At 37.2% G+C, this 13,768-nt stretch overlaps 1 protein-coding gene across 8 annotated transcripts in view; it reads right to left on the bottom strand.

The window, feature by feature from the left end:
* The window catches only part of PPP4R1 (protein phosphatase 4 regulatory subunit 1), a 70,877-nt gene that overhangs the window by 41,626 nt on the left and 15,483 nt on the right, over positions 1 to 13,768 (bottom strand). For 3 of the 8 annotated variants that reach the window (XM_009433642.4, XM_016933295.3, XM_016933296.3), the window contains 2 exons: positions 5,998 to 6,133; positions 4,751 to 4,857 (listed from right to left, as the gene is read on the bottom strand). In XM_009433642.4, the coding sequence (XP_009431917.1) occupies positions 4,751 to 4,857; positions 5,998 to 6,133 (243 nt within the window). Of the gene's footprint in view, positions 1 to 4,750; positions 4,858 to 5,068; positions 5,217 to 5,997; positions 6,134 to 13,768 lie in introns of all 8 variants that reach the window. The other 5 variants (XM_001138092.7, XM_016933297.3, XM_063795520.1 and 2 more) reach the window with 4 other exon arrangements.

The following is a 13,768-nucleotide window of genomic DNA, read 5'->3' as shown; positions in this document are numbered from 1 at the left end:
ACAGATCAATCCCATGAGTGAAAGGAAGACCTTATCTTCAATCCAAGCTTCTGTTGTTCACAGTATGCACTGAGTATCTAACCATTTCTTAACAATAAATAAATTTATTCATCACCTACACTGTGCCACACTGTGCTAGGGGTTAAATATCCTATGTGATATTTACATCAATACTCTGACACATACATAGTATTATCCATAAATTCCACTATTTAAGAACCTACTAGGACAAGTCATAAAAACTAGTTCCTAATCTCAACTTAGTCAATAAATGAAAGATAATTAGACTTAACTAAGACTAAAAATGGGTAAATGAAAATTAAAGATGACAATTATTTTTTAAACACCTGAAAAGACCCAAGTGCATATGGCAAATTTAAATGTGAGAAATATGGCATTTCAAATTTCTGGGCTTCAAAAAGATGAAATGTCTAAGAAGCAACAGTAGGAAAATCAGCTAGTTAGCACGGAACAAAAGTTCCTACTGCACATCATAAAGATCAAAAGTACTAAAAGATAATATTAAATGTTCAATCTTGAGGTGGGAAGACAAAATCCAAAAATCAACCGTAAGACCAACTAATTACACTTTATAAAAACTTTATTATAGGCTGGGTGTGCCTGTAATCCCAGCACTTTGAGAGGCCAAGGCGGGCAGATCACTTGAGGTCAGGAGTTCCAGACCAGCCTGGCCAACATGGTGAACCCTGTCTCTACTAAAAATACAAAAATGAGCCAGGTGTGGTGGTGCATGCCTGTAATCCCAGCTACTCCAGAGGCTGAGACAGTAGAATCACTTGAACACGGGAGGTGGAGGATGCAGTGAGCCAAGATCGCGCCACTGCACTCCACCCTGGGCAACAGAGCAAGACTCTGTCTCAAAAACAAACAAACAAAAAAACTTTATTATAGATAACAGATACCAATACTCAGTTAAAAGGGAAAACAGCCTGGGAGCAAATTCATGTATAACACAGTATTAGGAAGTGAACACACTGTTCAATAAATAATAAGAAAGAAAATAAGGATACAAGTAGGCAATTCATAGAAGACATGCAAGTGACTGAAATACAGACAGACATGATGGATTATCAGTAACAAGTCATTGTATCGGACCTAACTAGAACTCTGGTACCCATTATTATTATGCATTAATAAAGCTACATTAAAGTAAATATGTATGAATGTGTCTACTAGGATTTCAGATATCAACAGAGAAATTAACATACCTTTAAGTAGATAATACTGTATTTTACAAAGCTCAGAATCTTATCAACAAACCAATATCTGGAATTTCTATTATACTGTTGTACCATGTGAAGTTGGCCAGATATGAACAAAATAGAGTGTTTCTGTTTTGAAGAAAAACCTAATTTTTAAAAAAGTAAACATACAGGCCTCTGCTTTTCTCACGGATCCTGAATTTTCTAAGTTAACACTGACAATTGCTTATATTTTTGAAGCAAAAGGAGGACACAAGTTATGGTTTCAGTTAAAAATGAAATCAGCAACTTTTCTTTCTTCAAAGCCCCGCTTAGGCAAATAGACTAATGGGGCGGGGCGGGGGAATAAAGCCCAGAAACAGACGCATGCATGTACAGACAACCGATTTATTAAAAGGTGAACTGGGAAAGATGGTCTTCCCAGTTGTGTCAACTGGCTACTCACATTAAAAAAAAAAAATGAAACTTGTCCTCCACTTTGTATCACGCACATGAATAAATTCCAGGTGGAATACAGATCTGAATGTCAAGGCAAAAAACAATAAGGCTTCTCTGTGTTAGAGAATACAGGAAAAGATATTTATGACTTTGAGATTGGAAAAAATCTCAAAGAAGACACAAACGGCATGACCCATAAAGGAAAAACACTTCTCTTCTTTAAGAAGCATCACGGAGTGCAAAGAGAAGCCACAGAGTGAAAAAGATATCTTTAATACACATAAATGACATACGGCTCATATGCAGAATGAATTCCTGTAAATCTGTAAGAAAATGACTACCAATTTTTTAAAGGGGGAAGAGACTTAGACATTTCAAAAAAGAAGAAGCCCGGCATGGTGGCTCATGTCTGTAATACCAGCACTTTGGGAGGCTGAGTCAGGTGGATCACTTGAGGTCAGAAGTTCAAGACCAGCCTGGCCAACACGGAGAAATCCCATCTCTACTAAAAATACAAAAATTAGGCAGGCATGGTGGCGCATGCCTGTAATCCCAGCCACTCGAGAGGCTGAGGCAGAAGAATCACTTGAACCCAGGAGAAGAAGGTTGTAGTGAGCCAAGGTCATGCCACCACACTCCAGCCTGGGTGACAGAGTGAGACTCCATCTCAAAAAAAAAAAAAGATACCCAAATAGCCAGTAAGTGTATAACCAGGTATGAACTTCACTGGTTACTGAGGAAATGCAAATTACAACCACAATGAGATACCACTATACATCCATCCCATTCCGGGGGAAAATAAAAGCAGATGGTAAATTTTGGGGAATAAAAAAATCAAGATAAAAGCTAATGAAAGGTAAGGCAGAAGACTGAAAGGTTCTCAGCTGCTTATTTGTCTAAACTAAGGATACATATTTCATTCACTTCAGAGCTATGTTATTATTCAATAGTCTTTATCTTACCCAGCTATCACAATAAGCCCAGTCCTAAAAATTAGAAACCTCAGGGTCAAATCCTCTCTCTTCCTCACTCTATCCAGAGGTTAGCCTTGGAATCCCTCCTAGTACTTCAATTTCTATCCAACAATTCATCCTTATAACAATTAACTGGCTGGTCACGGTGGCTCATGCCTGTAATCTCAGCACTTTGGGAGGTTGAGGCAGGTGGATCACTTGAGGTCAGAAGTTCCAGACCAGCCTGGCCAACATGGTGAAACCCCTTCTCTACTAAAAATACAAAAATTAACTGGGTGTAGTGGCGCATGCCTGTAATCCCAGTTATTCGAGAGGCTGAGGCAGGAGAATTGCTTGAACCTGGGAGGCAGGGGTGGTTGCAATGAGTGGATATCACGCCACTCTGCTCTAGCTTGGGCAACAGAGCGAGACTCTGTCTCAAAAACAAAAACACCCAATTAATTGGTATAGTCTTCCAATCAAGTCTTCTTGTTACCCATCTTTTTCACCATATCAGTTCATACTGCTACACTACACTGTTCTAAATCACAAAAAGGTAAAGTCATCAGCATGGTTTATTATAAACCTTTACAATCTAGCCCTCACCTAACTTACTTAACAGCCTAATTTTTCTAACCTGGAAACTCAGCAGGTTAGTCTCATTGTCAGGTTGGCCTCATTGTTGACCAAAGGGGCCACCATCTTGAACTCCTCTCTCTATCTTTTCCCCTCCTGGGTATGCCCTTTTCCCTCTCTATACCTCATCTATCAAATCCAACTTAAATGTCACTAACTTTCTGAAGCCTGCCCCGATCCTTCCCATTATAATTTATTGTTTATATGTTGGCTGCATTCACTAAACTGTTAACTTGATGACACAAATCCTTGTTCACCTTAATAACTGCTCTAGCATTTAATCTAGAACCTGGTATAGAGTATGTACTGTTTGATATATACTGAATGAATGGAATTATGTCAATAGAGACATTTACTATGAATTTACCAATGTGAGAACATATTTTAAAATACGCACACACACACTTACAAAAAAAAAAAACTCTGGAGTTGGTAAACAGGTAAAGGAAAACACAAATCTATCCTTAAAGAGTATCTGTCTCTACTAAAGAACATAACCATAATAGGCTATAACAGTGCCATGAATTTATGTTAAATTGTTATTTAACTTAAATCAAATTAAAAAAATAAGTAAAAATTATGCTTGATGAGACCCCTCCTAAAACCATTCTAGAACAAGCATATACATAAGCAATTATGTACACAAAGGTAGATTATTGCTCAGTTAAGCCTACAAATGTTCTGCCCACCCTGTAAGAATATTAGAAACATTTAAGGCTTATGTAAACATTTAACACATTCCCATTAAAATGAACTGTTCATCAAAAGATGAGCTTGTCTAAAAATTAAAAAATAGGGCTTGCTGAGATGCCAAAAAGTCTGTCAGAGGTAGAAAATATACTTTAATAAAGGTAATAGATTTAAGGAAAAAAGTTTTAAGATTTTTGGATGGTTTCTAAAATCAAGTATAAAAATGTGTTTAATATTACCTTAAAATAGTTTTATGTGTTAAGTATTCAGTATATTTTACTACAACAAAAGATATATTTATAAAAACTTTAACATCACCATTTTCTAAGCCTTAAATCAAGTTTACCTCTTTCTTAAGCAGACTTTCTTATCTTCACTTTGGAGATAAACCAGCTTTAGTTTTACAAATGGTTAATCAACATTTTTTTGCAAGTGAGAAACCACACAGAAAGCAAGCTTTCTATAGTTGCCTAAAATAATTTACAGCCTCCTCCATCTCTTTTAATGTATTCAAAATTATTCTATATATTTTTATTAATCCTAAAATATTAATATACATGATGCAAAACAATGTTTTTAGATTTGTTTTGATGAGAAATTTCTAAAATTAAACTAAATGAGCCCACTGTAAAATGTCCAGGTCTCAGTAACAAATTTTACTTTTGTTGTCACTGATGGGTTTGATAATTACTTAGGAAATATTTTAAAGCTATCTCATATCACATTAACTTCTTCATTAGTTTTTAGAAACACAAATTTGGTCAAAGAAACCTTTCTAGAACAGAGTAAATTCACTTTCTCCACATATACCTGAATCATCGGCCAATCTGCTAATTCTTTCCAAAACAGCAATACAATCTCTTTCATCATCGCAGACTTCCCTCAAGGTATCGAGCAAACTCCGGGCCACCATTTGTCTACACAGAAAAACAAAATTATGTATGTTCAATGGCATCAATAGCTAATATCCAGAATTTTAATTTTTTGAGACAGGGCCTCATTCCTGTTGCCCAGGCCGGAGTGTAATGGTGTGATCACGGCTAACTGCAGCATTGACTTCCCTGGCTCAGGTAATCCTCCCACCTCAGCCTCCTGAGTAGCTGAGACTACAGGCATGCACCACCACACCTGGCTAATTTTTAAATATCTTTAGTAGAGATGCTGTTTCACCATGTTGCCCAGGCTGGTCTCAAACTCCCGGGCTCAAGCAATCCACCTGCCTTGGCCTCCCAAAGTGCTGGGATTACAGGCATGAGTCACTGCACCTGGCCGATATCTAGAATTTTAAAAGACAAAATCTGTATATTTTTTAAGAAAATTTTTTCTTATTACATTATTAAAACATATATTAGGTCTATAATTTCCTAAGTGGCAAATGGCAATATTGATTTTATTTTAACAAGATGAGACTGAATATTTACAACATTTTTTTTTAATCTTTATCTAACTGATTTGGTAAAAAGTCACCAAAAATTCATTTCAGTTGTCCTTCAATTATTACAATGAAAAAACACACTCATTCATTATACAAAATGTTACCCTTACATATTTTTAGTAGTATGAGTTTTGCATAGCTATACCCAAAAAATCTGAACCAAGACTTTTTGATTTCCCAGAAAAGTGTGATATAGGTGGTCTGGGATCATGGCTGGACAAACACAATGCAGTAGGAAGAGTGCTGGCTCTTGGTCACTGCTGTGTGACCCAATGATCTTGAGCATCACCCGTCATACAGCAGGTATACAACATCATGTGTTGAAGGAATAATGTACTTCCCAATAAGCAATTTATATGAATACCAAAATTATGTCCAGTGGCAGAAAAGCAATGGTAATTAATGGTAATTTTTTTTTGCAAAGAAAGCATGTTGTATGCTTACTAGGATCAAAGAATAAACAAGTACAAAACTGCTCATGCTATGATTATGAATAAAACTTGGTGACTCAGATTGTGCCTGTTAATAATACCTCCTTTAAAGTGGATACTTTCATTTTCCCTACTGAAGTTAATAAAACCACCCTTCCACTTCCACTTTAACAAAAAGAATATGCACATACCTGTTAAATATGTTCTCACTTGCAGCATACTTGTCCAATCTCCCCAGGGGCGTCAACATTTCATCTTGTGAGACAAAGTCCAGGGCTGAAGGTATAATAATCACATCAGACTCTGAGCTGTAGTCATCCACACCAACTATCAGAGACATCAGAAATACTCCTTATAACACTTTGAAACTAAAATGTACCCCTTGCCTGTCTGAAGCAGTAAAAATCTGTTTCTGGAATGGTACCAAAAAAAATCACAAGAGACTCTCAGAATCAATCCAGAAGCCACAAATAACTAAAAGATACCTCCTCTCCTTCTTCTACAGATATGTTCTACTTGGCTCTATAAGCACAAAGTTCTACTTGGCTCTAAAAGCACAAAGGTCAGAGGCTACAGAAACTCAGTATGCAGGAAACAGTGATCAGTCTTGAGAACATGTTCAATCAAGACACTAACAACTTGTGAATAGGCACACAAAAAGTCAAGCACCAATATAGTTAGTCCTGCAATGTGGAAGATAAAGCTAATGAAACTGGTATCTAACTTCACTTAATAGAAGAAAGCTAAAAACATTAATATATTTATATTCATTAAACAAATATTTATTAAATACACTTGTGCCAAGTACTAGAGTAGATGCTGGAGAAACAACAATGAAAATACTGTTTCTGACTTCAAAGAGCTAATATTCTACAGAAAACAATCTACTTTAAAATGATCATTGTAATAAAAGTATGTATTAATACAAACTAAAAGGCCAGACACCCATTCAAGCTGCAGGAGAAGGAAGAGAAGACCAAGAAAGAATGGCTAAAAACTAACCAAAAGGTAATTATTTCAAAGGAACCAAGCAATGAGTGAAGGTATGATTAAACAGCATCTACTACCAAAGGAGTCAAGGAAGAACTGAAAGGTGCCCACTGAATTTGGTACTTTTGTGCCATGCTGTGTGACAAGGGCGATTTTCCATTGCATGAAAGCCGAGAAGCCAAACCTGACTGAAGAGGTAAAGGAAAATATAATAAAGTGAAGACAATGAATACAAAATATACTTTCCAGAACTGTGGCTGTGATATAGTAAACTGGATTAGATTACTAGCCAGGGCATTCAAGCAAAATAAAGATTATTTATTTTGTTCTGTTCCTAATGTTTAAAAGAAGACAGATTTGCACATGGTTATATAATGAAAGTAAACAGTCAACAAATAAATATAAATTGAAGTTTTAGCAATAAGAAAATATTACTGATGGAAACACCATGGGGTTGGAAAGGATGCGATCCAGAGCTAAATCAGGGCCTTTCCCAAAGCCCTAAGAGCTTTCCAAGAAATTTTTATTATTATTTCCTGGCACTTCCTACTCTATCCCCTGCATTACTTGATTTACTTTCTCAATAGTGCCTGTCAACATCTGGTACGTATTAGTTGTTTTACTTATAGTCTGTCTCTCTAGAGTAAGTTATTGGCTCCATGAGGACAGAAATTTTTATCCCATACACTGCTTCATCTCCAGGATATTTCCAGGCACAAAGTAAGCATTTAAGTATTTTTGAAACAAATAAATCTGTTCATCACTCACAATGAGATTTTGTCGTTGTTCCTTTAGCTCTTTTCTTAGGAGAGAAAAAGAAAACCACCTAAGAAACTCCTCCCAAATGTTGCTATATGAGACACAGAAAAGATTCATCATTTCCTGATGAACTGTTATTGCTATTAGGGCATTTTAAAACGCTTGTTTTTAAAGTAAATGTGTATATACCATGGGCCCATCTTACAGAACTGACTACTTTAAACAAATAACATTTTTACTCCCAACAGAACATTATCAAAAAGAGAACACAACAGTTCCTTTTGTTAAAATAAAAATAACTTCTGTACTTAAAGAATACTTAAACATGATCTTCCACTTTTGACAAAGGATGGATTAACAGGAACCAACTTAACCCTCACACCTTAAATGGTAAATAAATAAATAAAATGACAGAGCCAGGCATGCTGATAGCGTCTGTAGTCCCAGCTACTTAGGAGGCTGAAGCAGGAGGACTGCTTGAGCACGGGAGGTCGAGGCTGTACTCTTCTATAACTGCATTTGTGAATAGCCACTGCACTCTAGCCCCTGAGAAACACAGTGAGACCCCCATCTCTTAAAAAAAAGATAAAACATATGAAGCCATGGTTTCAGACACTGGACAAAAGACAGTACTGGACAGTGATCTCTGAGAAAGAGAGGACAAATGAAATGAGCCCTATATTCCTCCAGCTAACTTCCTGGAAATAATTTCCAGAGCACTAGGAGGGTCCAAATATAATCCCAGCAGACTCCTCGAGTTTAGGAGACAGAGTTGAGAATTCAGGGAGGCCAAGGCAGCTAGAATTGGCAGAGGGAGAGTATCAGAGAGGAGGGACCTTCACAGAGAAAGAACTTTAGAAAGCTACAGAAAGTCCCTTTGAGTCTTTAGGTGAGTATTGAAACAGTTTATGTGTGTGAGGAAACTAGTCAGTATTCTGGGAAAAATAACTACCTGAAACGATCAAGTGAACGAATCCTCGATTATCACAAAGGACAAGGACTAGTTTATGTCTCCAACAACAAAAATTTTAAAAATTCTAAAATAAATGAGGCAAAACGCCTAAGAAGTGGCAAATAATTCTCCTGGTTTTGCCTAACAAAGCTTAACAGGCTTCAAAAGAAACAAACTATCTCCAAGAAACTGTGTCACAGAACAAAACTCGAGTATGTAAATGAATATAAAAATAGCTAGCACTCAACAAGGTAAACTCTACAATGTCTAGCATCCAATAAAAAATTACTAGGCACACAAAAGGCAGGAAAATACAAACCATGAGGCAAAAAATTCTACAACAGAAACAGACCCAGGACAAAAAATATAGAATTAGCAGATAAGAACATTGAAAGTTATTTTAACTATATTCCATACATTTAAGAAGGCAGAAAAAAAGAGCATGTTAAGAAGAGAGATAGAAGATGATACGAAAGACCTAAATTGATCTTTTAGAGATGAAAAAAAGATATGAAAAATACATGGGATGGGATCAAGAGCAGATTAAACATTATAGAGGAAAAAATGTGTTACCTTGAAGAAAAAGGGTAAGAAAAATATCCTAAATGAAACAGAAAAAATATGGGGGGGAAGAGAATTAAGCATCAATCAATTGTAGGAAAACTCCAAGCATCCAAATATATGTGCAAATGGAGTCCCCAAAGAAGAATGGGAGGTATAAAATATATTTGAAGAAATAATGGACAAAATTTCCCCAAATTTGGTAAAAACTATCAATCTACAGACAGATTCAAGGGGTTCAATGAAACCCATGAGCAAGAAACATGAAGAAAAGTATACCAAGGCACAATATAATCAAATTGCTTAAAGCTAGTGATAAAAACTTTCAGGCAGCCGGAGAAAAACTCATGTAACATACAGAAAAACAAAAGAATGATAGGAGACTTTTCCATCTAAAATACAAGCCAGAAGACATTAACATCTTTCAAGTACATAAAGAAAAATACCTACAACTCCATACCTAAGAAACAAGAAATCTTTCAAATATGAAGCTGAAATAAAGATTTTTTCAGCCACACAAAAACTGACATCATCAACAGCAGACATGCACTATAGGAAATAATAAAGCAAACCATTCAAGCAAAAGGAAAATTACACCAGATGAGAATCTGGATCTATACAAAAGAATAAAGGACATCAGAAACAATTAATATGGGGCCGGGCACAGTGGCTCACGCCTGTAATCTTATCACTTTGAGAGGCCGAGGCGGATGGATCACTTGAGCTCAGGAGTTCAAGATCAGCCTGGGCAATATGGTAAAACCTTGCCTCTAAAACAAATACAAAAATTAGCTGGGCATGGTGGCGTGCACCTGCAGTCCCAGCTACTTAAGGGGCTGAGGCAGGAAGACTGCTTGAACCTGGGAGGCCAAAGCTGCAGTGACCTGAGATGGCACCACTGCACCCCAGTCTGGAGGACAAAGCCAGACCCTGTCTCCAGAAAAAAAAAGAAAGAAAAAAAAAAAGGTTAATATGGGATAAATAAAAAATTTCTTATTTTTCAAATCTTTAAGATAACTGCTTAAATAAAAATATGTACTAAGAAATAAATGGATAAATATATATTGTGGGGTTCACAACATATGTAGAAGTATAATGTATGACTATAATAGCACAAAGGCAGGAAAAGGGTAAAGTATACTGTTATAAAGCTCTTACGCTGTGTGTGAAGAGATACATATTACTTGAAGTTAGACTGTGGAAAGGTAAAAATGCATATTAATTATAAACTCTAAAGCAATCATTATTTAAAAAGAAACACACATACACCAAAGACATATAACTACTAAGCCAGTACACCACCTAAGTAATCTAAAAGAAGGCAGAAAAAGAGAATAAAGGGAACAAGGAAGAGATGGGACAACAAATGAGAAACAAAGAGATTTAAACACAACCATATCAGTAACTACATTAACTGCAAATGGTCTAAATAGCCCAACTAAAGGCAGAGACTGTCAAATTGGATTACAAACAACACCTAACCATGAACATAATTATACACTGCAGCTTATTCTGTCTACAATTCATAGCAAAATACCTTATTAATTATAAATCAGAGCTGTAAAAGCCACTCAGCCACTCTCATCTGGCCTCAGTTTTCTCCTTTATAAGACTGTTAAGCTAGCATAACCTTGAAGCACCTTTATAAAGGCTCTAGAATTCTATGACTATGACCAAACTGTTTCATCAGTCTCATACTTGTTAATCTTAAAGATAAACAATAAAATTGATTCTGGCCCATAAAAAGCAAAGGGCAGTGGGAAAAAACTCCTACAGCTGTGACTGTCAAACATAATTATGTTCAAGACAAGCTTGCGGCACTTACCTAAAATGCAGATACCTAGATCCCACACTCAGATACTGATTATGTTAGTCTGGAGTAAGGCTCAGGAGCATTTATTTTTAAATGAATAACCCCACTAATTTAAATGCAGACTGTTAAACAACCATACTTAAGAAGCCTACTCCTAGAAGGTAACAAAATCATATTCTGCTTCACATGTTTTGCTATCACTCTATCATGATTGATAATCACTTCCATACAAAGGGAGTGTTCCACTCTGGTACACAGTGTTCCACACTGGTGACAAACGTTCACTTCTATTTCCCAAAAAAAAAAAAAAAAAAAAAAATTACAATCCTAGGAGTAATCTCTGAAACACACTAGAAGGTATAGCTAGAAAGATAATGGAGAAACTAAAATTGAGTACTAAAAATATTCAGCTAACCCAAAATAAAGTCTGGAAAGGAGTAACAGAGGAAAAAACTGTAAGTCAAACAGAAAATAAATAGCAGAATCACAGACTTAAATGCAACTAGATCAATAATTACATTAAATATAAATGGACTAAAATATTTCATTTAAAAGGCAAAGATTATCAGACTATCAGAAATATAGTCTGACTACCAGAGATACATTTTTAAAGACAAAATTTCAACCATTAGGTTGAAAATAGTTTTTTAAAAAGATATAACACAAAATAGTAAGCATAAGAAAGCTGGAGGCCGGGTGTGGTGGCTCACGCCAATAATCCCAGCACTTTGGGAGGCTGAGGTAGGTGGATTGCTGGAGCTCAGAAGTTTGAGACGAGACCAGCCTGGGCAACATGGTGAAACCCCATCTCTATAAAAGATACAAAAATATTAGCTGGGGGTGGTGGTGCACACCTGTGATCCCTGCTACTTGGGAGCCTGAGGTGGGGGGATCACTTGAGTAAGGGAGGCAGACGTTTCAGTAAGCTGATATAGCTCCACTGCACTCCAGCCTGGGTGACAGAGTGAGAATGTCTCAAAAAAAGAAAAAAGAAAAAAAGCTGGAGTGGCTATATTATTATGAGACAAAATAGATCAAAGACGAGGAGTATTACTAGAAATGGAGACATTAGTACTTCAAGACTCTTGAATTCTTATGTAGCTCTGCATAACTAAAGTTTACAGATTCTTGAACACTGTAATAGCAGCAATAGCCCTATACTGTTTCATGGCTTTTAAAATCCAGCCTCTTTCACTGATGAAGTAAAAAAACCATACATCATCTTTTAATGTTATCTGAATTTGTTAAATGACCAAAAAGCATGCAATACAGTGTTCAAACCAGGTTGTTACTGTTACTGTTGTTTTTTTTTGGGGGGGGGGGAAGCGTATACTGGCCGGGCACGGTGGCTCATGCCTGTAATCCCAGCACTGTGGGAGGCTGAGGCAGGTAGATCACTTAAAGGTTAGGAGTTCGAGACCAGCCTGGCCAACATGGTAAAACCCCTTCTCTACTAAAAATACAAAGAAATTAGTCAGGCATGGTGGTACGTGCCTGAAATTCCAGCTACTTGGGAGGCTGAATCACAAGAATCACTTGAACCTGGGAAGTAGAGGTTGCAGTGAGCCAAGATGGCACTGCTGCACTCCAGCCTGGGTGACAGAGTGAGACTCTGTCTCCAAAATAAATAAATAATTTTTTTAAAAAGTGATCTCAGCTCACTGCAACCTCCACCTCCCAGGTTCAAGCAATTCTCATGCCTCAGCCTCTTGAGCAGCTGGAATTACAGGCAGGCGCCACAACACCTGGCTAATTTTTGTATTTTTAGAAGAGACGGGGTTTCACCATGTTGCCCAGGTTGGTCTTGAACTCCTGACCTCAAGTGATCCGCCTGCCTTGGCCTCCCAAAGTGCTGGGATTACCGGCGTGAGCCACCGTGCCTGGCCAAAAGAATAGAATTCTTAATAGGAAGAGAAAACCTAGGATATAAACTAAGGCCCTATACTTAAAGCTTTAGTTCATCTTATCTCTAAGACCCTTTGAAAACTGCTGCTAAACATAAACTAGGCTCAATATAACCTTCTAGTTCCAAATTATGAAAGGAATCAAATATGTTACAATACAAATAAAGAGAACATCAGGAAGGAAGATGACAAGGGAAAGAAACAACAAAACAATGACATTAATCCTTGTTACCTATAGAACTGAATGACTTTTTGTATAGACATGAGATTATGTAACAGCACAAAACAACTGTCATAGCTCCAGAAGTATCCTCTCTCTATACTACTTGCAGTTCCCTGAATCTAACATAGAAATCCAAAGTAGCAGAAGAGAAATTCCAATTTTTCGCTTTTTTAAATTTAAGAAAAAGTGCCTAAAATGTAATAGTTTAAAAGTTGTGGCCAGGCGCGGTGGCTCACGCCTGTAATCCCAACACTTTGGGAGGCCAAGGCGGGCGAATCATGAGGTCAGGAGATTGAGACCATCCTGGTTAACATGGTGAAACCCCATCTCTACTAAAAAAAAAAAAAAAAAAAAAAAAATTAGCCGGGTGTGGTGGCGGGTGCCTGTAGTCCCAGCTACTTGGGAGGCTGAGGCAGGAGAATGGCATGAACCCAGGAGGCGGAGCTTGCAGTGAGCCGAGATTGCGCCACTGCACTCCAGCCTGGGCGACAGAGCAAGACTCTGTCTCAAAAAAAAAAAAAAAGTTGCACCTTTCCTTTAGCCATGCGCGGTGACTCACACCTTTAATCCCAGCACTTTGGGAGGCCAAGGTGGGCTGATCATCTGAGGTCAGAAGTTTGACACCATCCTGGCCAACATGGTGAAATCCCATCTCTACTAAAAATACAAAAATTAGCTGGGCTAAAACAGGAGAATCGCTTCAAACCAGGAGAAGGAAGTTGCAGCGAGCTGAAATCGCGCCACTGCACTCCAACCTGGG

The sequence above is a fragment of the Pan troglodytes genome, chromosome 17 (genome assembly GCF_028858775.2).
Source record: "Pan troglodytes isolate AG18354 chromosome 17, NHGRI_mPanTro3-v2.0_pri, whole genome shotgun sequence".
NCBI classification, from domain to species: Eukaryota; Metazoa; Chordata; class Mammalia; order Primates; family Hominidae; genus Pan; species Pan troglodytes.
Note: the sequence above shows the minus strand (reverse complement) of the source record. Positions and strands in the feature narration are given on the sequence as shown.